This window comes from Hirundo rustica, chromosome 30 (assembly GCF_015227805.2).
Source record: "Hirundo rustica isolate bHirRus1 chromosome 30, bHirRus1.pri.v3, whole genome shotgun sequence".
NCBI lineage: Eukaryota > Metazoa > Chordata > Aves > Passeriformes > Hirundinidae > Hirundo > Hirundo rustica.
The window spans coordinates 1098473-1123097 of NC_053479.1; the positions used below are offsets into that span (position 1 = coordinate 1098473).

General features: G+C 65.3%; 1 protein-coding gene across 5 annotated transcripts; it reads right to left on the reverse strand.

Moving 5' to 3' along the window:
* Positions 1-3398: 3398 nt before the first annotated feature.
* BAZ2A (bromodomain adjacent to zinc finger domain 2A) lies at positions 3399-23931 on the reverse strand. 5 transcript variants are annotated; one of them, XM_058423807.1, is made up of 29 exons: positions 22819-22876; positions 20195-20332; positions 19025-19588; positions 18576-18740; positions 17904-18089; positions 17534-17767; positions 17385-17445; positions 16583-16691; positions 16359-16460; positions 16052-16253; positions 15899-15960; positions 15746-15811; positions 15456-15647; positions 15113-15367; positions 13824-14038; positions 13601-13675; positions 13336-13498; positions 13170-13229; positions 12957-13092; positions 12269-12864; positions 11300-11525; positions 11068-11223; positions 9606-9769; positions 8841-9124; positions 7250-7382; positions 7010-7156; positions 5966-6195; positions 5570-5713; positions 3399-4113 (listed from the first exon to the last, which is right to left on the reverse strand). In XM_058423807.1, the coding sequence occupies exons 2-29, from the start codon at positions 20328-20330 to the stop codon at positions 3945-3947; spliced, it is 5232 nt and encodes a 1743-aa protein (XP_058279790.1). In that variant the 5' UTR covers positions 20331-20332; positions 22819-22876; the 3' UTR covers positions 3399-3944. The 5 variants fall into 5 exon arrangements, with proteins under 5 accessions (XP_058279790.1, XP_039944280.1, XP_058279787.1 ...); XM_040088346.2 differs by having other exon boundaries at positions 16052-16262; XM_058423804.1 differs by lacking the exon at positions 22819-22876 and adding an exon at positions 23866-23931 and having other exon boundaries at positions 15746-15960; positions 16052-16262.
* Positions 23932-24625: the final 694 nt, after the last annotated feature.

Below are 24625 nucleotides of genomic sequence, written 5' to 3' on the forward strand. Positions count from 1 at the left end.
CGACGGGCGCCCCGAGGGTCAGCCAGGCACTTTAGAGCCCCCCCCCGCGCCCCCCCCTCCAACCCCGGGGGACCCCCGGCCCCCCCCCCGGCGCTGTCCCCCCCCCACCTCGCCCAGCGACAATCAGGGGGTCCCGCGGGGGCGGCTCCTGCAACCAAAGATTTGGGGAGGGGTCGCTGAGGAAGGGGGGGGGGGGAAGCTGAGCACCCCCCCCTCCCTTCAGTGGGGGTCTGTCCGTCCTCTTTGGGGGGGGGGAAGCCCCCCAACATCCCCCCCCCTCCCCAAAATTGCTTCCAGCTCCGTGCCCCCCCCCTCCCCAAGCTCCGCCCAGGGTTCTCCCGGTTCTTCCAGCCCCCCCCAGCACGGGGGGGGTCCCCAGAGGGGTCCCCGAGACCCCCCCACCACACATCTACCTCACCCCACAGCTCGGTGGGCACTCTGGGGGGTGTAGGGGGGGGGGTGAGGAGGGGGCTTCCACCCCCTTTGCCCCCCCCTCCCCTCCCAGAGGTGACGCCCCCCCGTCCCCCCCCCCCCAGGTTTTCAGCCATCACCCACCGCCCCCCCCCCCATTGCTGCTACTGCCCGGCCCCCCCTTTGGTCAGGGGGGCCGTGACCCCCCCCCGAGGAAGGAACCAAAGAGGGAGACCCCCCCCCAATACCCCAGACCCCCCCTCAAAGCTTGGGGAGGGGGCTCTGGGACCCCCCCCCCCAATGCTGAGCCCTCATTGCTGGTTTGGAGCAGGGGGGGGCTGAAATTTGGGGAGGGGGCTCTGGGACCCCCCCCCCCAATGCTGAACCCCCGCTGCTGGTTTGGAGCAGGGGGGGGGCTGAAATTTGGGGAGGGGGCTCTGGGACCCCCCCCAATGCTGAGCCCTCACTGCTGGTTTGGAGCAGGGGGGGGGCTGAAATTTGGGGAGGGGGATAGAGCTGGAGCTGCTGAGGCAAAACCGAGACCCTCACACCCCCCCCCCCCCATAATTTTTTTGGCCCCCTCCCCACCCACCCAAGCCCCCCCCCCGTTTAATTTATACGTAGCGCATTTTGTACAGGTTTTTAAGTTGCTTTTTTTTTTTTTTTTACAAAAAAAAAAAGAAAAAAAATAAAAAAAAAACAAAAAAAAATCTCGAGAGGTTTCTAGTTTTGTATTTTTTCTTCCCGCTTCCGCGCTCGCCCCGCCCCTCTGCGACCCCCCCCCAAAAAAAATCCCCCCCCACACACACTCCCCCCCTCCTTCGAGGTTTTGTTTTTTTTTTTTTTAAATAAAAAAACGGCGAGAAAAAGAAAAAAAAAAAGTTTCTTTCTTCATAAAAAAAAGGGAGGGGTCCAACAAAGCCCCTCCCCACATTTAAAGAATCCCAAACGCCCCCCACCCTAAAAAAAAAAAAGGTTCTGAGCAGGGTGTGTTTATCAAACGTGAGTTTTTTTATTCTCCAACGCAACACGCGGGTGGGGCGGGGGTCCTACAACTTTTTTGGGGAGGGGGGGGCGGGAGATTTTGGGGTTTTGGGGCGGGGGGACATCAACAGGCAACAGCGAGGAGAGTGGGGAGGGGGCAGGTGGGAGCCCCCACCCCGACCCCGACCCCGTTTTTTTTTTTTATTTCCTCTAAACCTTATTAAAAACGAGCTTGGTCCTAAAAATATAGAAAGAAATAAATTTAAATTCACAAAAAACCCCTGTACAATTATCAAAAAAGGTCACTAAAACGACAACGGCTGGTCGTAGAAAAGGGATTGGGGACTGGGGGGGATAAAGAGAGAGACCCCCCCCCTTAAATCCCCCCCTTGAGGGGTGGGCGCCAGCCAGGGGGGGCTTTTTGGGGGGGGGGGTGTCAAATTTGGGGTGAAGGAGGGAGAAGAAGGGAAAAAACGGGAGGGGAGGCAACTTTTAAACTGAACGAACACGAGAACGACAGGGAGACTTCCCACGACGGAAAAAAAAAAAGAAAGAAAAACCAAAATACAACCCCAAAAAAATCAAAAAAACAAACAAAAAAAAACCCAACCAAAAAAAAAAGGAAAAAAGAAACAGGAAAAAACGACCCAAAAGAAAAAAAAGAAAAAAAAAAAAAACCCTGACGGATCCGAGAAACAAAAAACAAAAAACAAAAAAAAAAAAAAAAGTGACTTAAAAACCACGAGAAAAAAGTCCGTTTACAGCGCAGTCGTTTAGATAAAATATAAATATTTATGCGTCATCATATAAAGTCAGTTCAAATAGACTTCAAATCACCTCTTTTTAAGTTTTCCAAAGCAAAAAAATAAAATAAAATTAAAAAGTTTCTGAGGTTCATCCGATAGAAAAAAGGCTACTTTGAGACGGGGGGGGGGGGGTGGAGGGGAAAGGTGGGGGGGTTTTTTGGGGGGGGGTTTGGGGGGGGCGCGGCCGGACCCCCCCCCTTGCCCAGGTAGGTGAGTTGTTTTCAGTGCTCTGCAGGGCTTAAGGGAGGGGGGAAACACATCGGGGACCCCCTCCCCAAAAAAAAAAACCCCCCCAAAAAAAAGCCCCCCCGGCCGTAGGACCCCCAGAGCGAGTACCCGTAATATCCCGGCCGGGGTGGGGGTCCTGGGGGGGTCCTGGGTGGGGGGGGGGGGGTCCTGGCGCCTCCCCCCATCTCCCCCCCCCCTCTCCCCAAAATTTTGGGGCACCCCAGGGGGGGGGGAGCCCAATTCGGGACCCCTCCCCACCCTCGGTGGGGTTTGGGGAGGGGGCAACACCCGCCTGAGGCTTCAAGTTCATGTTGGGGTGGGGGTTTTTTTTTTGGGGAGGGGGGAGGGCTGGACCACCCCCCCCACCCCTCTCCTCACCCCCCCCCCTGGAGCCTGCATCCCTGAGGGGTCTCAATGGGGGGCCAGGGGGCGGCCAGGACCCCCCCAAGCCCCCCCCCACGAGGGGGGGCCGGGATCTTCCTGAGAAGCGGAGGCAAGGGATAAAATAAAATAAAATAAAATAAAATTAAAAAAAAGGGTGGGGGGGTGGGTGTGGGAAAAAAAAAGGTGCCGGGACCACCCCCCAAACTCCCCCCCCACCACCACCACCACAGCGAGACCCCCACTCAGCCCCTCCCCAGTTTGGTCCCTGGAGCTGGGTGGGGAGGGGTCCGAGGGGGGGTCCCCCCTCCCCTTAAAGTGACTGTGTGGGTGAGGGGGGGGGGGGTCCCGGGGGGGTGTTTTTTTGGGGAGGGGGCTCGGGGCTAAGTCCACTTTACTGGCCGTTAATGCATGAGACGATGCACAGGAGTGCTCTCGGACATTCACTAAAACTATTGCTATCGTTAAATATATTTTTTTTTCTTTTTTTTCTTTTTTTTTTTTGTGGTTTTTTTTTGGGGGGGTGTGTGGGTTTAGAAAAAGGGGGAGGGGCTGCTTTTTTTTTGTCGGTTTTTTTTTTTCCTGCTCTTCCGTCGGAAAACGAAATTTGAAAGAACGCGAGAAAAAAAAAAAAAAAAAGCCAAAAACCTATTTTTTTTTTTCTTTCTTTCCCCCCCCCACCTTTTTTTTTTTTAGGTTTTTTTTTGGCTTAACACGAGTCCGTGAGTTTGTGGTGCTGGGAGAAAAAAATAAAAAGGTGTTTTGGGGGGGAGAAAATTTGGATTTAGAGGAGAGGGGGGAAAAATCTGGGCAGGATTTTGGGAGGGCTGAGGGTGATCCGGGCAGCGGGAAGGGGGAAAGCTTTTAGGGCACGGCCCCTTCGCGCTGCCGGGCTTTTTGTAGGGCTTGGATTTTTGGGGAGAGCTTGGGGGGGTCGTGGGAGAGCAAAAAAAAAAAAACACACCCCCCCCCCAAAAAGTGTGGGATCAGCAGGCAGCGAGAGAGCAGCTCCCAGAGGAGGCAGTTCGTGGGGGAAGAGACCCCCCCTCAAAACCCCGGAGGTTTTTTTTTTTGGGGGGGGGGGTGTGGGGTGTATTTTGGGGGACACACAGACAGCAGCCCCCCCCTCCTCGCTCACGGGTTGGGAGCGTGTTTTCCCTGATAAAATTCCTGCCAGCGGCTCTGGAAGAAGCGGCGCATGGCGTGGCCGGCGCGGCCCACGGCCGAGTCGTCCTCGTTGAACGTCTGGCAGTTGTCGAACACCAAGAGCGCGTCGGCGGCGAACTCGGCCGAGCTCGAGTACCTGAGCGGGGAGAATCCCCCCCCCCAAATGGGACCCCCCGTCAGCACCAAAGGGACCCCGTCCTCGTGAAGGGGACACCCCAACATCTCCAGGTGAGACCATCAAGCCCTAAGGTGCCAGCAGGGGATGGGATCCTCAGAAGAGCGCGTTCCCGTTCCCAATGGGAACCTCTGTCCCTAGGGTGGACCCCCGGGAGGAAATCCCAACGGCCCCACAAAAGCCTCGCCCTCGGGGAGACCCCAAAGCTGGGAGGGGTCCGTGTCAGCACCAAAGAAACCCCAAACATGAGGCCTCTGAGGGACCCTCATGCTCAGCCACCTCCTACGTGGACCCCAAATTCACAAGGGACATCCCTCTGAAGGACATCCAACCCCTGGGAGGGACATCAAACTCCTCTGAGGGACATTCAAACCCCTGGGACAGACTTCCCAAACCCACAAAAGCCATCCCTTTGAGGGACGTCCAACCCCTGGAAGGACATCCAACCCCTGGGAGCGACCCTGCCAGCCTAAATGGACCCCAAACCCACAGGAATCATCTCTTCAAGGGACAGCCAACCCCTCTGAGGGACATCTAACCCCTGGAAGGGACATCCAACCCCTGGGAGAAAACCTGCCAGCCTTAAACGGACCCCCAAACCCACAAGAGTCATCCCTTCAAGGGACATCCAACCTCTCTGAGGGACATTAAACTCCTTTGAGGGACATCCAACCCCTGGAAGGGACATCCAACCCCTGGGAGAAACCCTGCCAGCCTTAAATGGACCCCAAACCCACAAGAATCATCTCTTTAAGGGACAGCCAACCCCTCTGAGGGACATCAAACCCCTCTGAGGGACATCAAACTCCTTTGAGGGACATTCAAACCCCTGGGACAGACTTCCCAAACCCACAAAAGCCATCCCTTTGAGGGACATCCAACCCCTGGAAGGAATATCTAACCCCTGGGAGAAACCCTGCCACCCCTGCATGGACCCCAAACCCCCAGGAATCATCCCTCTGAGGAACATCCAACCTCTCTGATGGACGTCCAACCCCTGGGAGAGATTTCCAGCCTTGCATGGACCCCAAACCCAAAAAAGCCATCCCTTCGAGGGACATCCAACCCCTGGGAGTGACCCAGCCAATCCTACAGACCCCAAACCCACAGGAATCATCCCTTTGAAGGTCATCCAAGCCCTTAGGAGGTTCCTGGAGGAACCCCCAGCCCCATAAAGGATCCCCAGCCCCATAAAGGGACCTCCCAGCCTCACAAAGGGACTCCCAGCCCCACAAAAGGACTCCCAGCTCCACAAAGGGACCCCCAGCCCCACAAAAGGACCCCCAGCCCCACAAAGGGACCCCCGGCCCCACAAAGGGACCCCCGGCCCCACAAAGGGACCCCCGGCCCCACAAAGGGACCCCCAGCCCCACAAAGGGACCCCCAGCCCCACAAAGGGACCCCCGGCCCCGCTCACCCGCCCCGCAGCAGCCTCGCTCTCATGGTGCCGAAGTCCATGGGGTTCTTGATGACCCTGCGGTAGCCGGGCACCAGCCGCGGGTTCACGGGCTCCAGGAAGGGCCAAGCGTCCTCGTGCGACTCCATCTCCATCAGGATGATCCTGGAGGGGGGAACGAGAGGAGGAGGGATCAGGGGGGAGCCCTCCCCAACCCCGGGGGGTTCATCCCTTCACCCCACCCCAGGGGGTTCATCCCTTCACCCCACCCCGGGGGGTTCATCCCTTCACCCCCACCCCGGGGGGTTCATCCCTTACCCCCCACCCCGGGGGGTTCATCCCTTCGCCCCCAGCCCGGGGGGTTCATCCCTTACCCCCCACCCTGGGGGGTTCATCCCTTCGCCCCCCCCTACTCACTCGCAGAAGGTCAGGTCGCCGCCTTGGCCCCTCGGCGCCGAGCTCCTCCGGCGCGGGGGTCCCGGAGGCCCCGCGGAGAAGCGGGGGGCCGCGGGCAGCCCCTCGCGGCGGCGCGGGGCCGGGCGGCGCCGAGGGCCGGGCTCCTCCGGGCCGGGGCTCCCCGCCGCCGCCCGGCCCCGCTTCCGCTTCTTGCCTCGCCGGGGAGAGACGGGCTCGCGGTACTGCCCCGCCTGCCAGGGGGGAAAAGGGGGGGTGTCACCTTCTGCCACCCCCCTGAGCCCCGAGGGGACGCCCGGGGGTCTTTCCCAAGGGTGGCAAGGTGCCTCCGAGGCCATCGCGGGCTCTTGGGGATGGGTTTTTTTTTTTCCGGGGATCAGGAGCCCTCACAGCAAGGTCAAGGTCTCTGCTAGGGCTGGGAGCAAGTCCTCGCCCAGGGGTCCCAGGGGTGGGCGACTCTCTGGGGTCACCCTGGGGTGGGGATCCCTCCCACTGCTACAGGGGTCCCTCCTAGAGGTCTCTGAGGCCATGAGGGTCCCCTCCTGGAGATGAAAAAGTCTTTTCTGGGAAAGGGGATCCCTCCCAGGGCTCCTGGGGATGATTTTTCCCCACACAGCAAGGTCAGGACCACCAGGGTCTCTCCTAGGACTCGGGGTCTCTCAGACACCATCAAGGGACCAAGTCCTCGCCCGGGGTGGGGTCACCAGTGTTCCCTCTGGGGTGGGGATCCCTCCCACTGCTACGGGGGTCTCTCCTAGAGGTCTCAGAGGCCATGAGGGTCCCCTCCTGGAGATGAAAAAGTCTTTTCTGGGAAAGGGGATCCCTCCCATGGCCATGGAGATCCCTCAGAGACCATCAGGGTCACAGCCATATCAGGGCCACCAGGGTCTCTCTTAGGCCTGGGCGTCTCTCAGACACCATCAGGAATCTCCCCAAGAACCGGGAGTTCCAGGATCCCCCTTTTGGGAACCAGAGCTTTTTCCTCCCAGACCTCTCCCGGGGATCCGTGCCGGGGTTGGTGAGGGGCGGCGCCGCCCCACAACGCACCCGCGCCACGCAGACGGAGCAGAACCAGTCGCCCTCGGGCACCTCGCTCATGCGGGGCCGGTGGCAGTAGAGGTGGCAGCCGCGGTCGCAGCCGTCGCACAGCAGCAGGTGCTCGTCGTCGTCCCCTCTCCGGCAAACCAAGCACGTCTGGGGGGGGGCACACAAGGGGAGGGGGCTCAGAGCCGCTCCGGGATCCCTTTTGGACCCCCCACCCACCCACCCCGGAGCCGGGGGTCTCACCACTCTGTTCACCGACTTCTCCCAGGCGATGGATTTCTCCAGCTGCAGGATGCACAGCGACACCTGCGCCGCGCTGCGGCAGCGCTCCAGCGTCTGCCGCCACGTCCGCACCCGCGGCGTGATCTCGTACGAGCTGCACGGGGCGACGGGAGGGGGGGGCTCAGCCCGCCCTGGGGGTCTCAGAGTCCCGGGGAGGTCATGGGGAAACCCCCCCCCCAACCATGCACACACATCCCACACCAGGGTGATCCCAGACCCCGCTCAATCCCTTGGGAGGGGGCCCTGGATCCTGCTCAGCCCCCAGCAGGACCCCGATGGGGAGACCCCCGTCCCCAGGAAGGGACCCCAGCCCTCAGAGAGAGCCCAAAGGCCTCTGGAAGAGCCCCATGCCCCTGGGAGGGACCCTCACTCCCTGGAAAGTCTTTCACCCCCAGGAGGGACCATGATGGTGTCTGAGACCCCCAACCCCCAGGACAAACCCTGCTGAACCCCCACATTCCCAGGAAGGGTCCTGACCCCCAGAAAAGGCTCTCATGGACCTCTGAGGGACCCCCAAGCCCCAGGACAGCCCCTGCTGAACCCCCCACATTCCCAGGAAGGGTCCTGACCCCCAGAAAAGACCCCAGGGACCTCTGAGGGACTCCCACATTCTCGGGAAGGATCCCTACCCCAGGAAGAACACCAGAGACGCCAAAAAAGACTCTCATCCCCAAGAGAGACCCCAGAGAGACCCCCAACCCCCAGGACAAACCCTGCTGAACCCCCACATTCCCAGGAAGGGTCCTGACCCCCAGAAAAGACCCCCAAGGACCTCTGAGGGACCCCCACACTCCCAGGAAGGATCCCTATGCCAGGAAGAACACCAGAGACCCCCAAAGGATCCTCACCCCCAGAAGAGACCCCAAGGACCTCTGAGAGACACCCCCCCAACCCCCAGAACAGCCCCTGCTGACCCCCTCCCACATTCCCAGGAAGGATCCCTATCCCAGGAAGAACCCCAAAGGACCCTCACCCCCAGAAGAGACCCCAAGGACCTCTGACAGACCCCCAACCCCCAGAACAGCCCCTGCTGAACCCCCACATTCCCAGGAAGGGTCCTGACCCCCAGAAGAGACCCCAAAGACCTCTGACAGACCCCCAACCCCCAGAACAGCCCCTGCTGACCCCCGCCCCACATTCCCAGGAAGGATCCCTATCCCAGGAAGAACCCCAAAGGACCCTCACCCCCAGAAGAGACCCACCCCAAGGACCTCTGAGAGACCCTCAACCCCCAGAACAGCCCCTCTGCTGACCCCCTCCCACATTCCCAGGAAGGGTCCTGACCCCCAGAAAAGACCCCAAAGACCTCTGAGAGACCCCCAACCCCCAGAACAGCCTCTGCTGAACCCCCACACTCCCAGGAAGGATCCCTATCCCAGGAAGAACCCCAAAGGACCCTCACCCCCAGAAAAGACCCCAAAGACCTCTGACAGACCCCCAACCCCCAGAACAGCCCCTCTGCTGACCCCCCCCCACCCAATTCCCAGGGCGGGGGCTCCTAACCCAGGGCACGGCCCCTCGGGGTGTGGGGTGGCGTGTGGGGCGCGCTCACATCTCGCCGGGTGCCAGGCCGGGCTCCTGGGCGCCGCTGGGCGCCGCTCTCTCCAGCACCACCTCGTGCGGCGGCCACAGCGGCTCCTTCAGGTAGCGGCGCTCCAGGTTGCGCTCCAGCGCCGCCAGGCGCAGCACGGCCAGGTCCAGCGGGTTGGTGAGCTCGCGGCGCGCCGGCAGCCCGTCGCGCCGGCCCCGCGCCGTGATGTCCTCCAAGGGCTCCACTTTGTGCTCGCAGTACCGCAGGTCGTCCCGCGTCGAGTCCGGGCTGGGGCACGTCCAGCCCTGAGAGGATGGAGAGGAAGAGGAGGAGGATGAGGAGGGGGGTGTCACGTTATCTTGGTTTTGCTGAGTTTCTTTATTAGCCTTTTGGTTTTCATAAATGGAGTCAGATGTTTTAGTTACTGTAGAATATTAGAGCGGTTTTCTACCTTTTCCCATTGATGTAATATAAACAAATCCTTTGTTTTTCATTCTCTGCCCTTTGTTTGCGTGTTTCTAACCTGAAAACAATCGTAACTGACAATTGGTCCGGCCACTGAGGCTGAGGGGTGGAAACCCCAAAAAGCCAATCTTCTGCTGGACCCACAAATGTATAAAAAGTTTAAAAATAAACAAAGGGCTCTCTTCCTCTCTCGGCTCTCTCTCAGCTGTGAGCTGGGATCGGAAGGACCTCTGCCTTGCGAAATCTCTCGTCTGCGTGTGACTGCTTTGTGCGTCTCGGTGACGGGGTCACGCTCGGGGGTCGCCCCGCGTCGGGACCCACCCGGATCTGCAGGTCGGCCATGAGGACGCGCTGCTCCAGCTCCTCCACCCACTGCAGGACGCCCAGGTCGGTCTCGTAGGCTCTGTCCGGCACCGACCACTGAGCCAGGGCTTCCCGAAACACCGCGGCGGCCGCCGGGTCAGGGCGCGGGTGGAAGATGGGGTCTGGGGGGGCGAGAAAAATGGGGTGAAAAGCGGGGACAGGGAGCAGAACTCCATCCTGGGATAGAGGGGAAATATGGGGTCTGGAGGGGAGAAAAACGGGGTCAGAAAGGGGGGAGAGGGAGCAGAACTCCATCCTGGGATAGAGGAGAAATATGGGGTCTGGAGGGGAGAAAAAGGGGGTGAAAAGCAGGGACAGGGAGCAGAACTCCATCCTGGGATAGAGGGGAAATATGCGGTATAGGGGGAGAAAAAGGGGGGTCAAAAGTGGGGACAGGGAGCAGAACTCCATTCCAGCGCACAGGAGGAAAATGGGGTCTGGGGGGGTAGAAAAATGGGGTCAGGGAAGGGGACAGGGAGTAGAACTCCATCCTGGGATAGAGGGGAAATATGGGGTCTGGGGGGGAGAAAAATGGGGTCAGGGAGTAGAACTCCATCCTGGGATAGAGGGGAAATATGGGGTCTGGGGGGGAGAAAAAGGGGGTCAGGGATGGGGGACAGGGAGTAGAACTCCATGCTGGGATAAAGGATATGGGGTCTGGGGGGGGAGAAAAATGGGGGTCAAAAGTGGGAACAGGGAGCAGAACTCCATGCTGGGATAAAGGGGAAATAGGGGTGTGGAAGGGAGAAAAACGGGGTCAGGAAGGGGGGACATGGAGCAGAACTCCATCCTGGGATAGAGGGGAAATATGGGGTCTGGAGGAGAGAAAAATCAGGTCAGGGAGGGGGAAGAGGGAGCAGAACTCCATCCTGGGATAGAGGGGAAGATGGGGTCTGGGGAGGAGAAAAAGAGGCTCAAAAGTGGGGACATGGAGCACAACTCCATTCCAGGATAGAGGGGAAATATGGGGTCTGGGGAGGGGAGAAAAAGGGGGACAGGGAAGGGGACGGGGAGCAGAGCCCCATCCTGGGACACAACGGGAAGATGGGGTCTGGAGGGAAAAGGGGGAGTCAGGGAGGAAGAATGAGGAGCAGTTCCCTAACCCGGAGGTGCAGGGAGAAGCTGGGGGGGTCTGGAGGGGCACAGGGGCGGTTCAGGGGGGGGGACAGGCAGCAGCCCCCCACCCTGGTGGCGAGGGCGGAAAGCCTGGAGGGCAAACATGAGCAGCAGCCCCCCACAACGCTGAGAGCAGCTGGAAGACGCAGCCTGAGGAACCAGAGCATGGGCTCAGGGCAGCAACAGGGAGCAGCACCCTACCTTAGGGATTTGGGTAGAAAAATGGGCTCTGGGGGCTCGCAGGGGGTCAAGGCAGGAGCCCCCCAACCCCAGCTTTGAGGGGGGGTGACCCGGGCAGACTCACCGGCGGTGGCCCGGAGGCAGACCTCGCGCAGGAACTCCTTGTGCTTGGTGAGGTGCTTGTGCAGCGCTTTCTCCCGGATGCCGCGCGGGTGCAGCGCCCGCGCCACGGCCTCCAGCTCCTCGGGGTCCCGCAGCCACCACCAGCCGCTCTGCATCTCTGCAAGGGCAGCGCCGCAGCTCAGCACCGCGCCGGGGCACCGCCGCCGCCCCCACGGGGGTCCCGGGGGTCTCACCGCTGGGCACCGGCTGCTCCGTCAGCTGCGTCAGGTACTTCTGCTCCATCTGCTTGAAGAATTTGGTGGGGGGTCTCCCACGGCGTTTGGGCTGTCCCGGCACGTCCTGGAGCTTTTCCAAGCTGCCCTGGCCGCGGGGGCAGGCGCCGTGCGCCCTGGGGCCGGCGTGCACCGGCGTGGAGGCGAGCAGGGGAGCCGTGGGGTCGTCAGCGGGGAGTCCGTTCAGCTGGAGGGGGCGAGGGGGGAACGTCAGAGGAGAGAGATGGGAAACGGAAGAATATTCTGCTTCGGAAGGGACTCGCAAGGATTATCACACCGGGGTCGTAAACCCGTGAATCCTGCAGCCTCTGTAATCCCACAGCCCTCAATCCTACAACGCACAATTCTTCAGGTGCCCAGTCCCACAGCCCCTCAAACCCACAGCCCCCAATCCTACAACCCCCAATTCCTCAGCCCTGCAAACCCACAGCTCCAAAGTCTTCAGCCCCCCAGTCCTACAGCCCCTCAATCCCACAGCACCCAATCTACAACCCCCAGTTCTTCAGTTCCCCACTCCTGCAGCTCCCCAGTCCCACAGCCCCCAATCTAAAATCCCCAATTCCTCAGTCCCGCAAACCCACAGCTCCAAAGTCTTCAGCCCCCCACTCCTACAGCCCCTCAATCCCACAGCACCCAATCGACAACCCCCAGTTCTTTCAGTCCCCGAGTCCCACAGCCCCTCAATCCCACAACACCCAATTCCTCAGCTCCCCACTCCTGCAGCCCCTCAATCCCACAGCCCCTCAATTCCTCAGCCTCCCCACCCCTGGACCCGCTCCCCTTCCCACCACCCTGTCAAGAGGAGCAGGGCCGAGCCCCGTGTGCCCCCAGCCCTCCCCGGCTCCGATGGAGGCTCCAGCCCCCTCTCTGAGAGAATCCCCCTCCCCACACCCCCCCTCGTGCCGGGGTGCGAGCCCCCTCACCCCGTACCTGCCGTGCCGATCCCTTGGGGGGCTCCCCCCGGCTCTGGCTGCGGGGGGCTGCGGGGGCTCGCGGCGAGGGCTCGGCCGAGCAGGCAGCGAGGGGGGCTCGGTCGTCGCAGGGCGTGCGGGGCAGCAGGTTGAACCAGGGCCCTCGCTTCGCCACGGCCTCCGGGACTCTCTCCTCCTCCTCCTCCTCCTCTTCCTCCTCCTCCTCTTCCTCCTCCATGGGGTCGGCGGCGGCCTCGGGCGGCGGGAGCCCCGTGTCGCCCTTGCCGGGGCTGCTGGCCGGGGTGAGGACCGAGTCCTTGAGCAGGGACGACTGCGTCTGGCTCAGCCAGGACAGGAAAGCCGACTGGCTGAGGTCGTGCTGGCTCTGCCCCAGGGGCTCCGGCTCCTCCAGGACCCCGTTGACCGGGGCGGGGCAGGGCCCGCAGCGCTGCGCCAGCTCCTCTTTGCTCTTTCGGGGTCGGCCGCGGGCGCGCGAGGCCGGGGCCGGGCAGCTCGTCCTGCTGGCCACGGGCACGGCCGCCGGCTCCTCCTTCACCGCGGACACGTGCGGGGACAGCTTCTCCTCCGGCGGCTCCTGAGCCACCGGCTCGGCTGCTGGGACAGGAGGAGGAGCAATGGGATATGTGGGGTCCCTCTCCCAGCCGCCACGACCCCCCTCCCCAAAAAAAAGCCCCGTCCCCGCTCACCCTCCGCGCCCTCCACGAAGATGCCGCCCAGGTGGGGCAGGACCCAGTAACGGCGCCGGAACCGGTCCTGGCCCAGGGAGGCCGCGCGCAGGCTCTGCGAGGAATGGAGCAGCTTCTTGCGGAAGAACATCTGCCTCTGTGGGGAGAACGGGGGTGAGGGGGCTGCAGCCCCCCCAAAGAGAGCCGAACACCAGCCCTCCGGCACCCGCTCACCTTGGCCAGCTTCTCGATCTGCCGCTCCAGCTCCGGGACGCTGGACGCCGACGTGTCGGCCTGGGGAAGGGATGGATCAGTCAGGGGAGAGACCCCCCCCCCACCACCCCCTCCCTCTCCCCGAGGTGGCACCCCCACACCTGCCCCCCGCCCCCAGCATCCCCACCTCCTCCTCCCGGCGGGATTTCCGCCCTCGGGTCTCCTCCTCCTCCTCCATCTCCAGCGCCGCGTCCTCGGTCAGGCGGGAGCTGCGCCGGCGCCGGCCGTCCTCCAGCCCCGTGATCTCCGACTCGGGCCGGCCCGTTTTCTTAGCCAGGGCCACCTTCAGCCTGCCGGGACGCGGTGGGAGGCGTCGGACCCCCGTCCCCCCGCCCACCCCGAGCGCCAAGGGGCGCAGGGGAAGGCGCAGAGAGCCCCCTTTCCCCGCCAACCTGCGGAGTCGGCCCTCGATGATCCACTTGCTCTTCCTGTAGCTGGACATGCTCTCCAGGGTCTTGTCGATCTCGCTGCACGACACCGGGACGGGGGGCGGCTGCAGCGGCGCGGGGGGCAGCTCCGGGGAGCGGAGCGCGACGCCGCTATCCCAAAACCGGAGGAGAATTCCCCGCCTTCCCCCCCCACCCCAAACCAAATCCCCCCACAAACCAGCCCCACCTGATGATGAGGGCGCTGCTGTTGAGCTCGTTGACGAGGAAGACGAGGACGGCGGCTTTGCGCTCCGGCGGCAGCGCCTGGAAGGGTTTGGTGCGCAGCGCCTCGCACAGCTCCGCGCCCGCCCCGCGCGCCGTCAGGAAGCAGCGCAGCACCTCCGACACCGTGTCGCGGTTCAGGCTGATCTCCGACACTTTCTCCCCCAGGATCTTCAGGGACTGGGAGGAGAGGAGGGAGAGGTTTCGGGGGGGGTTCCCAGGGGTGCTCCCGGACAGGTGCGGGGGCACCCCGAAAGCAGCACAACCCTAACGCAGGATTCCCCGTCCTGACAAGCCCCAGATGGGAGGGATAAAAAAGGGTAGAAGATGGTGAAAAGGGGGAAGAGAAGAGGGAAAAGGGGAGGAAAGTGAAAGCAGAGGTTTAAAAAAAAAAAAAAAAAAAAAAAAGTGGTGGGAAGAAAAGGGAAGGAAAAGAAAGAGAAAATAGGGGGAAGAAGGGAGGCAGGAAAGAAAGGGGAAGGTGGAAAGAGGATTGGAAAATGAAAAGGGATGGGAGGAGAAAAGGGAAAGGGGAGGGAAGGAAATGGAAAGTGAGGGGAAGAAAGAGGAGAGAGAAAAAGGGATGGGGAAAATGGGAAGGGGAGAAAAGGAAATGGGGAAAATGGAAAGGGAGGAAAAATAAGGGAAAGGGGGAAAAATAAATAAGGGAAAGGGAGAAAAATAAAAAATAAGGGAAAGGGAGAAAAATAAATAAGGGAAAGGGGGAAAAATAAATAAGGGAAAGGGGGAAGAAATAAATAAGGGAAAGGGGGAAGAAATAAATAAGGGAAAGGGGGAAAAATAAATAAGGGAAGGGAGGAAAATAATAAATAAGGGAAGGGGCAAAAATAAATACAGGAAAGGGGAAAAATAAATAAGGGAAGCGGGGAAAAATAAACAAGGGAAAGGGGGAAAAATAAGGGAAGGGAGGAAAAATAAATAAGGGACAGGAGGAAAAATAAATAAGGGACAGGAGGAAAAATAAGGAAAGGGAGGAAAAATAAGGGAAGGGAGGAAAAATAAATAAGGGAAAGGGAGAAAAATAAGGGGAGGGGGAACAGGGCTGAAAGCCAAGGAAAGGACTCATCTGACTTGGTTGGGGGGTGTCTCACCTAACGGGGGGGGTCTCACCTGGAGGACAAGGGGGTCTCACCTAAGGGGGGGTCTCACCTGGAGGACAAGGGGGTCTCACCTGGAGGACAAGGGGGTCTCACCTAAGGGGGGGGTCTCCCCTGGCAGACACGGGGCTCTCACCTGGCAGTAGGGCGGCAGCCCGGGGTCGCAGAGCGCCACCTGCAGCAGCCGCACCAGCAGGTCCTGCAGCTGCCCCGCGCCGGGGGCCGCGCCCAGCAGCCCCTCCTGCAGCGCGCCCAGCGTGGGCACGTCCCGCGCCGGCTCCAGCCCCAGCACCCTCCCGTAGCTCTGCAGGAACTCCACCACCGTCAGGCAGTCGGAGAAGGCGCGGCCGGGCAGGACGAGCCCCGGGATGCGGGAGAAGGCCGGAAGGGGCTGCGGATCGGGGAGGAGGAAGGGGTCAGGGCCAGCTGGCGGCTCCCCTGAGGTGACCTTTCTGAGCCCACCCCTCGGCACAGCCCACCTGGTGGTCCCCCAGGCACATGTCCTCCGTGGGCTTCTTCATCTCCTCCAGGATCAGCTGCTGCCGCTGCCGCTCCTCCAGGCGCCGCTGGGCCAGCGGCCCCTTGTCCGCCTTCCGAGCCCCCTTGCCCTTCTTCTCCTTGGGCCGGGCCTTGTCCTTGCCCTTCTCCGGCTTCCCCTTCTTCTCCTTGGCCTGCGTCAGAGCCGGGAAGCGCGGGGGGGAAAAAAAATAAGGGGGAAAATCCATCTTTGTTCTTCATCTCCTCCCCCTCCCCGGCCTAACTGACTCACCTTGGATTTCTTCTTGGCCTCCTTGGCCCTGGGGGCTTTGGCCTCCTGCTTCTGCTTGTTCTTGGCCTGAGGGGAGGACACGAGCCGCTCAGAGACCCCCCGGCCCGCACCAGGCAAACCCCCACCCAAACCCCAGCGGCGGCCCCCCCGCACCTTCCGCCTCATCTTCTTCTTGATCTTGCTCATTTTCAACTTGTCCTCCTCGCTCAGCACCTCTGGGGCGGGGGAACGGAGGGAGAGCGGACATCAGCCGGGCACCGGGATCCCACCGGGGCCAAGCCGTGAGGGGCCGGGAAGGGGAGGTACCTTGTGCTTCCAGCCTCTTCAGCAGCCGTGCGTCCGTCTTGCTCAACAAATCCACCATCCTGACCTTGGGAGGGCGGCCCCGGCCCCGCTTGGCGGCCGGGGGCTCCTTGGGCTTGGCCTTCTCCGCGTTGCGGGGCCGGCCGCGCTTGCCCGTGATGGCCTGGATGCGCCCGGGGATCTCCTCGGGGCTCAGCTTCACCCACTGCACGCCCTGCGGGCCGCGAGTTGGGGTCACCCCCCCCGGGCACGGTGCGTTTTGGGGGGGGGGGGGACAGAGAGAGAGGGGCTCAGCCGCCCCCAGACTCACCTCGGGCGTGTCCCGCTCCTCGTAGAAGTCACCCACGGGCATGCGGGGGCTGAAGCTGAAGTGCTCGCGCCGGACGTCTTGCACCATGTTCCTGCTCAGGTACTGGGGACAGGGAGGAGGAGGAGGAAGGCCGTGAGGGGGGGCTCAGGGTTCGCCGCAGCCTCCATCAGCTGCGGCCCTGCGCTTTGCGGGGGGCTGTGGTGGAACCCCGCCCGGGGCCGTACCTTGATCACCTCCGGGAATTGCTTCATCCTCTTCCCGCAGGGGCCGTAGTACCAGGTCTCGCCCTGCCAGCGATGGTTCCCCTTCTTGATCCGAACCTCCCGCCTCCACCTGGGCACGGCAGCGTCAGCCCGGGGCCGAGGGGCACGGACGGGGAGGGGGCAGCATGGGCACGGGGAGGGGACCGGGCTGGATGGGGCAGGATGGCCCGAGGGGGGACAAGACGAGGAGGGGACAGCGCCGGGGACAGGGCAGCGGGAGGGGACAGGATGGGAAGGGGCTGGGGGCAGGATGGGAAGGGGATGGGGGCAGGATGGGAAGGGGACGGGGGCAGGATGGGAAGGGGACGGGGGCAGGATGGGAAGGGGACGGGGGCAGGATGGGAAGGGGTTGGGGGCAGGATGGGAAGGGGACGGGGACAGGGAGAGGATGGGAAGGGGACGGGGACAGGGAGAGGATGGGAAGGGACTGGGGGCAGGATGGGAAGGGACTGGGGGCAGGAACAGGATGGGAAGGGGATGGGGGCAGGATGGGAAGGGGTTGGGGGCAGGATGGGAAGGGGTTGGGGGCAGGATGGGAAGGGGTTGGGGGCAGGATGGGAAGGGGCTGGGGGCAGGGACAGGACGGGAATACTTTCAGGAGCAGGACGGTGGGAAGGGGAGCGCAGTTTTTGAGGCAGGATCGGGAAGAGACCAGAGCAGCGAGGCAGGACGGTGGGAGGAAGGACAGGAACAGGACAGCGGAAAGGGAACAAGGACGGGGTCAGGACGGCCCGGGGTGGGGACAAGGGGACATCCCACCTACCCGTGCTGCAGCGGGAAGCGCACCTCCTCCTGCGTGGCGATGCGCCGCCGAGGGACATCACCTGCGGGGAGGGGACACAAGCGACGATGCGCCGGCGGCCGGGGGGCTCGGGGGGGCTCAGCCCGGGCGCGGTAAGGTCGCGGCCATACCCGCCCCCGAGGCACTCAGCGGGGCGATCTCCTCGCTCTCTCCCTCTCCTTCTGGCGCGGCCGAAGTCTCCGGGCAGCTGTCGGCAGCCTCTTCCTCCTCCTCCTCCTCCTCCTCTTCCTCCTCCTCCTCCTCAGACGGCGCCGGAGATCCCGGCTCCAGCGGAGGTTGGAGCTCCAGGGACCCCGACTCCCGCAGCCCCTCGTGGTCGCCGCTGCTCAGCTCGGCGTTGTCGCCTGAGGAGCCAAGGTCGGGGACGTCACCGGACACGTCACGGACACGCGTCCCCTCCCTGCGCTGCCCCGGGGGCCTCTCCGGTGCCCGAGACGGGGCTGGCGCACATCGCATCCCCCGTGCGGGGCACACACGTACCGTGCAGGGCGGGCGCAGAACCGGGGCCAGCGAGCAGCGGGGCGGGCGAGGGGCTGGCGGGCAGCAGGCTGAAGGGGCCGGCGTGGAGCGGGGGGCTGGCGGCCAGGTCGGGGGGCTCCTCCAAGGAGGACTTGTCGCTCACCAGCTGCGAGTCGTCCATGGCGTACAGATCGCCCGTGCCGGGGTCTGGGCATGGGGAGCCACCAGGGTTGGGGGGCACACGGACCCACATCTCCTCTCCCGGGGAGTGGGGGGGTGGTGGTGGTGGTGTTGGGGGGGGGTGGGGATGGTGTGGCCGAAAAGGCTCCGGCAGCAGACGGGTTAAAAGGGGTTTGGCACCCCCCCCCTTTCCCCATTCCCCCCCTCCCTCCAGCCCCGCCTCCTCCTCTGGGAAGCGGAGGAGCCCAAAATGGCCGTGGCGATGCTCAGCAGCGCGGAAGTTCAGGCGCTGAGTAACCGCCTCGTCACGGAGCTGGGAAGGACGGGAAGGAAGGCAGGGAAAGGCCGGCAGCGCGGCGGGGACGCGGGCCCGCCCCTGCCCCCGGAGAAAGCCACGGCCACCGCCTCCTGCATCGCCCCATCTCCGCACGGGCACCGAGAGCGGCTGGCGCTGCTGCCCGGGAATGCCCGTGCTCCCCAGCCCGCCTCCCGCCCCAGCACAGCCCCCCGTACCTCTGGCCAAGGACTCGAAGGGCTCCAGGGGGTCCTCGCTGAGCATGTGGGCGTCCTCCAGGCGCGGGGCGATGGGCGACGCGTCCCCCAGGCACCCGCTGTCCCTGGGTGCCAGCGACCCCGTGGCAGCGGCTGCGGCCCCGTTGTAGCTACAGATCTTCAGCTCTGAAGGGAACGACCGAGCGAAGGTAGAGCCTGAGATGTGACGGTGATAGAACCGGGGGATCCCCCCCCCAGCGCCGTCCCCCGGCCCTCCACGGCACACCGGGCTGTGCCCAGCCTGGTTTTACCAGATCCCAACGCCTTCTCCAAGCCGTGACCCACCAAACCCCACGCGGATCGCCGGCCAGGCGGGTCAGAGCAGCTGGCATTCCCGACGGAACGCGACGCCCAGCTCCACAACCCCAGCGCCGCATCCCAGAGCTCTGCCAGCCCTCCTGGCCTCCTACCTGGCTGTGCCTCCTCCAGCTCCTGGCTGCCCACCAGCCCACCCCCGTTCTCCGCTATGGTGCCGGTGGGCATCTCTTTGGCCGCGCCAGCGTCTCCCCGCCCGGGGTCCGGCTCGTCCGCAGCCAGCGGGAAATGCTGCGCCTCCGAGCTCAGCATGGGCGACGACTGACCCGGCGCGTAGAAGCCGTCGGGCCCGTTCTGCATCAGCTCGAAGCTCTGCTCGTGGAAGGAGTCGTAGAGCTCCTGCGAGTCGAAGTTCAGCCCCATGGGCCCGGCGGTGCCGTTGCCCCAAAACTCCTGCCCGGCCGCCCGCAGGTTGGTGCCGTGCCCCGGCGACGCCGGCCGCGACCCTCCGGCCGCGCCGTTGAGGGGGAACTGTCCGAGGGCAGGCGAGGCCCCGTCCTTGAGGCCGCCGGCGGGCGCGTAGGGCGCGTAGTCCCACAGGCAGTCGTAGGCGCGGAGGGGCTGGGCCCCGGCGGGCGCGGAGCCGGGCGAGAACGTCCCTGAAGTACCGGCGTGGGATACAGTAGAGAAGCCATTGACATTCATGCCCCCGTTCAGACCTGCGAGGGAGCGGAGGCACGGCGAGGTCAGCGCCGCCGGGGGCTCGAGATGGATCAATGACCGGGCCGGGCGGCTGCCAGAGCTCTGCTCGTGCCCTCCAACATGCGTGGAGAGGAGCCGGGGTGGGGCGGGAGGCGCGCGGTTCCCCGTTTGCCAAACCGGCTCTGCCACGGGCTCCGCCGGCACCGGGCCGAGCGCCGCAGGACGCCGGGGATTAGCCGAGCGCTTGGCAGGGCCGTGCCGGATCAGCTGACCGGCCAAATCCACGCACGGCCCCCGTGCCGGCGCGGCGGCTTTTCTAGGCCAAGGCAGCGGCGGCGACGCGCAGACCCCGGCCCTGGCCCCATGCGCTGGAGCTGCCGCCAGCCACAGCCCCTCCATCCCTGTGTCCCCTCTGTCCCTGCAGCCCCTCCATCCCTGTGTCCCCTCTCACCCCATGGCCCCTCCATCCCTGTGTCCCTTCTGCAGCCCCTCCCACCCCTGTGTCCCCTCTCACCCCACAGCCACCCCATCCCTGTGTCCCCTCTGTCCCTGCAGCCCCTCCATCCCTGTCTCCCCTCTCACCCCATGGCCCCTCCATCCCTGTCCCCGTGGGGGTCACTTACTTTTCCCTTGCTGGGGGAAGCTGAGCGGGGGGCTGTGGGCGAAGGGGGAGTCCCCTGAGGCAGGCGTGGGTTTCGGTCCTGAGGCAGCGGGTGCAGAGGAAAGGCCAGTGAAGTTAAAATGGTTGTTTGTTTCCATTTCTGCACGGGGGAAGAAGATGCACCGGGGGTCAGTCGCTGGTGTGGACTGGGGGCTGCCGGTGTGGTGACCCACCCAGCACTGACCCCCTGTCCCCAGCCTGGGGCTCGAGCGCTGGGGAGGCTGAGGGGTGACAGGGAAGTCCCCCAGGGCTGAGATGCCACCTGTGCCGCGCTCTGGCACAGGCCCAGCCACCCCAGCTGGACAAGCTGCCACCTGCCTGAGCACAGCCTGTCACCGGCGTCCCCAGGGACGGCCATCGCCATGGTGTCATCACCGTGTGCCACCATCCCGGGGGCTCCCAGCACACGGATCCCCCCAAAGCAGCGCTGTGACCCCATGAGGACCCCGCACCACCCAACGCTCCTGGCACAGGAATGACCCTGTGGGGACAGACAGTGTCCCTGCCATCCCCCCCAAGGTGGAGGGGCCGCCATCCCCCAGGCTCAGCTCCAGGGTTTGAGGCCAGAGCTGCGCTGCGAGCAAGGAGCTGAAGGAGCCTGGTGACCTTCATCCCCCAGGAACCCCAAAAACTCCCTCAAACCCGAGGCCGCAGGGAGGGATCCCGGTGGGTGCAGTCCCCTGGGGCACGGGGGGAATGACCAGGAGAGGAGGTGGGAGCCCCAGTGCTGGTGGGGACCCACAGGGACACCCCCCAGAGCCGGCAACTCCTGCTTGTGCCACGCTCGCCAAACCCGCCGAGGTGGCACCGAGCTCTCCGGAAGGGCCAAGGCCGCCGCGCTCGGCGCTTCGGCAGCGGCTGGTGGCACGGCCCGTGTCGAAACCCGGATTTCATCACACCCTCACCCGCCTCAGCCCGTGCCCTGGCAGCGGCCGGAGAGGCCACCGAGCCTGGCCGGGGCCACCGGTGATTCATCCACCGGAGAAACCCGTATGGGCAGTGACGCAGCTGCCACACGCTCCTGGCCCCCGGACATCCCGGGATGGAGCCGCAGCCGCCTCCCCCGAGCCCTGAACCGGCCTGGGACCCCCGGGTGTGGGGACACCGGCGGCAGCAGCGGGGCTGGATAAGGAAAAGCCTTTCCTCTCCCACCCCGGAGTGTGATGCGCCGGCTCTGGAGGTCAGAGGAGGCCAAGGGACGAGGCCAGGACCGGGCAGGTGGAGGCTGCGGGTCGCAGGCTGAGGTGGACTGGGATGGTCTGGGCACGTGCCAGGGTGGGAGGAAATAAAAGCCGGCGAGGTGGGAATGTCACCCTTGCTCCAGGGACACGCCAGGCCCCGCAGAGGCCCGAGCCGCCCTCGGCATCGCTGGGAGCTCGGTGTCATTGTGGACGCCGGCCATCCCTGGCCATCCACGGCCACCCACCCATCACCTCCCGAGGCCCCGCTCCCCCCGCCCCGAGCCGCCGAGAGCGCGGAGCTGAAACTGGGCCACGGCACGAAACCGGAGCCGGGCGAGGTGAGGAGGGCGAGGGGCAGGAGCCCGGGGACGGCGGCGGCACCGTAGGGACATCGGTGATGGTGGGTGACAAAGCGGGCACCGAGCCCGGGGCTGACCCCTGCTCCTGTCACACCGGGCACGGCCAACGTGGCAGCGACGCTCGCTGGGTGCCAAACCCGGTGGCAGCGGCTCCCACTGGGCCCTGGGATCCCCGAGGCCGCGACTGTCCCCGGGAGCTGAGCTGGAGGGGGGAACAGGGCTCCGGGCTGGGGGCAAACCCTCGGTGCCGCGGAGCCGGCGCCGTTCCCCGGGCAGAGAGCTCGACCCGAACCCCCCCCTCCCCGGTTCTGCGGCCCCCCCGCGGCCCGGTGGCACCGGGAGGCACCGGGAGGCCCCGGGAGCGTGACGCGACCTGATTAAAAAGGACGTTTCAAAAACAACCAGACGCAACAACCGGCTGCCATTTCCCGGCCACTTCCTGCGGGGACGGACACACGGGGGGACACGGGACCGGCCCCCCCCCGGCCCCGCAGCGCCGCAGCCGGCGGGGACCCCCCGCTCCCTGCGGCAGGGACACCCCCGGCCCGCTCCGGCAGCCCCCCCGCCGGCTCTCCGGGGATGGGGGGCTCGGTGTCTGAGCCCCCCCCGGCCGCAGCAGGGGGGTCCCGGTGCCGGGGAGTGCGGTGGTGGTGGGGGGGGGACATGGGCGGGGGGTGCGGGAGGGGAGGGAGCTGCCCCCAACTCCGGGGGAACCGCAGCGGGCACCGGGGCTCAGGCTTCCTGCGGCTCCGGGCCCTTGGCCGCTGCACCGGGACGGGAGCGGGTGGCTCGCCGGGAGCCGGTAACGGAGGAGGAGGAGGGGGGGGGGTAACGTCATTGGAACCGGGATGCGCAGGGGGAAGCGGAGGAAAAAGGACGGCGTTTCACCGAGGGAAAGCGGAGCGGGGTTCCGCCGCCTGAGCCGGGCCCGAACCTTCGCAACCGACCCTCGCAGCCCCCGCCCGCCTCACCCGGGCCGTTAACGGCCCGGTACCGCCCGTGTCCTCCTCCCCCCCCGTCCCCTTCCCTCCGCCGCGACCCCGCACCTGGCTCAGGCGGCGCGGGGCGGGGGGCGGCTCGGCATGGCGCGGCCCCTCCGCCGCACCGGGCCGGCCCGGGGCCGCTCCAATCCGCTCCGGTACCGGGCCGGGCCGCGGAGCCGAACCCGCGGCCGCGGCAGGAAGCGCCTCGCGCCGCCGGGCGGTCCCGGGACCGCCCCCGTCCCGTCCCGTCCTTCCCCCCCCCCCCCCCTTCTCCTCCTCCCCCCGCACGTCACGGCGGCCGCAGTGGCGTCACCGGGAGCGGCGCCGCCGTGGCGTCACCGGGGGCGGGCGCTCGCCCACGTGGGAGGGGGATCCCCGCCCCCGGCGGGGTCAGGGCGGGGGGAATCCCCACGCGGGGACGCCCCCCTACCCCTGGCTCCGGGACCCCCGGCTCCCCTCCCTGGGTTCCCGCACCGCGCACCGGTACCCCCGGGAACGTTCCCCCCCCCCCTCCCCGGTTCTCCCCCCCCCCCCCTTCTCCCTCCGCGCTCTCTCGTTCGTTCTCCCCGCGCTCCCCGCAGCCCCGGCTCGACCCCCGAGAACGGCGGCGCACCGGGATCGGGACCCCGCAGGACACCCGGTGCTCCCCGGTTCGGCCCCGGGAACAGCGGCACCCCCCCCCCCCAGCTCCCCCCGGCCCCCGGGATCCCCGGTGACGTCACGCGGCACCGGCCGGGCCGCGCTGCGCAGGGCCCGGGGGCGACACCGGCTCCGGGGGCGGCGGGGGGAGAGGGGGGTCCCGGTGCGGGGGGACCGGCCCGGTGCGGCCGCGGTGCGAGTGGGAGGTGGACGGGACGGGGGGGGAATGTCCCTTCCCGGTGCGGAGCAGCGGAGCCCGGTGCGCCGGTGCGGGGGTTCCCCGCCCGGTTGAGGCTCCCGGGGGGTTGGGGAGGTCCCGGTAAAGAATCGGAGGTCCCGGGTGCAGCTGGCCCGGTTTCAGAGGGCCCCGGTACAGGTTCGGGGGTCCCTGTAGGGTCATCCCAGCCCCATAGGGGGTCCCGGTGCATCCCGGTATCCCCGTCCGCGGGTCCCGTCCCGCACGGTGCGTACCTGGGGGGGCGGCGGGGGCGGCCCGCAGCAGCCCCGGTGCCCGCCCGGCCCGCTGCGCTGCGGTGCCGGTGCCGGTGGCGGAGCCGGGCGGGGCGCAGGTGCTCCCGGCCCCGCGTGATGTCAGCGACCGCCGCCGCCCCCTCCGCCACCGGGGCCGCGCCGCCATTTAAAGGGACCGCCGCCCTCCGTGGGGTGGGGGGGATAGCGGGGAACACCCCCCCCAAACCAGACCCGCACTGCGGGACCCCCGGCTGGAACCCCGGCGGGGGCACCCCCGGGACCCCGCTCCTCCGTGGGGCTGAGCGGCGCCCGGCACCGCGGGGTCGCAGTGAGGGGGGGGTCGGGAGTTGGGGGTGGTCCCGGTACCCTCGGGGGATGTTCCCCCGACCCCACACCGGGCGGGGTCGGGCCGGAGCGGCCCCCCGGGACCCCGCGGACACAGCGGCAGCTGCCGGGGCCGGGCCGGGGCTGCTCTTTGTGCTGCGAAATGGTGGAGCTGGAACTGCGCGGGGAGGGGCGGGGGAAGCACGGGGACTGGGACAGACAGACGGACACAGGAACAGCATCTGTCACCTCCGGGCTGAGCCGGCAGCGGAAGGGAAACGCTGTTCTGGGCAGGGAGGAGGGGCTCCCCCACTCCTGGAGAGGACAAAGAGGGGCTCGACCCCCAGGGCTGGGGGGTCCCTGCACTGCTGCAGCAGCTGAGACAGAACCCAGTACAACCCCCCCAACGGAGGGGGTCCTGGGGCCAGGGGGAGCC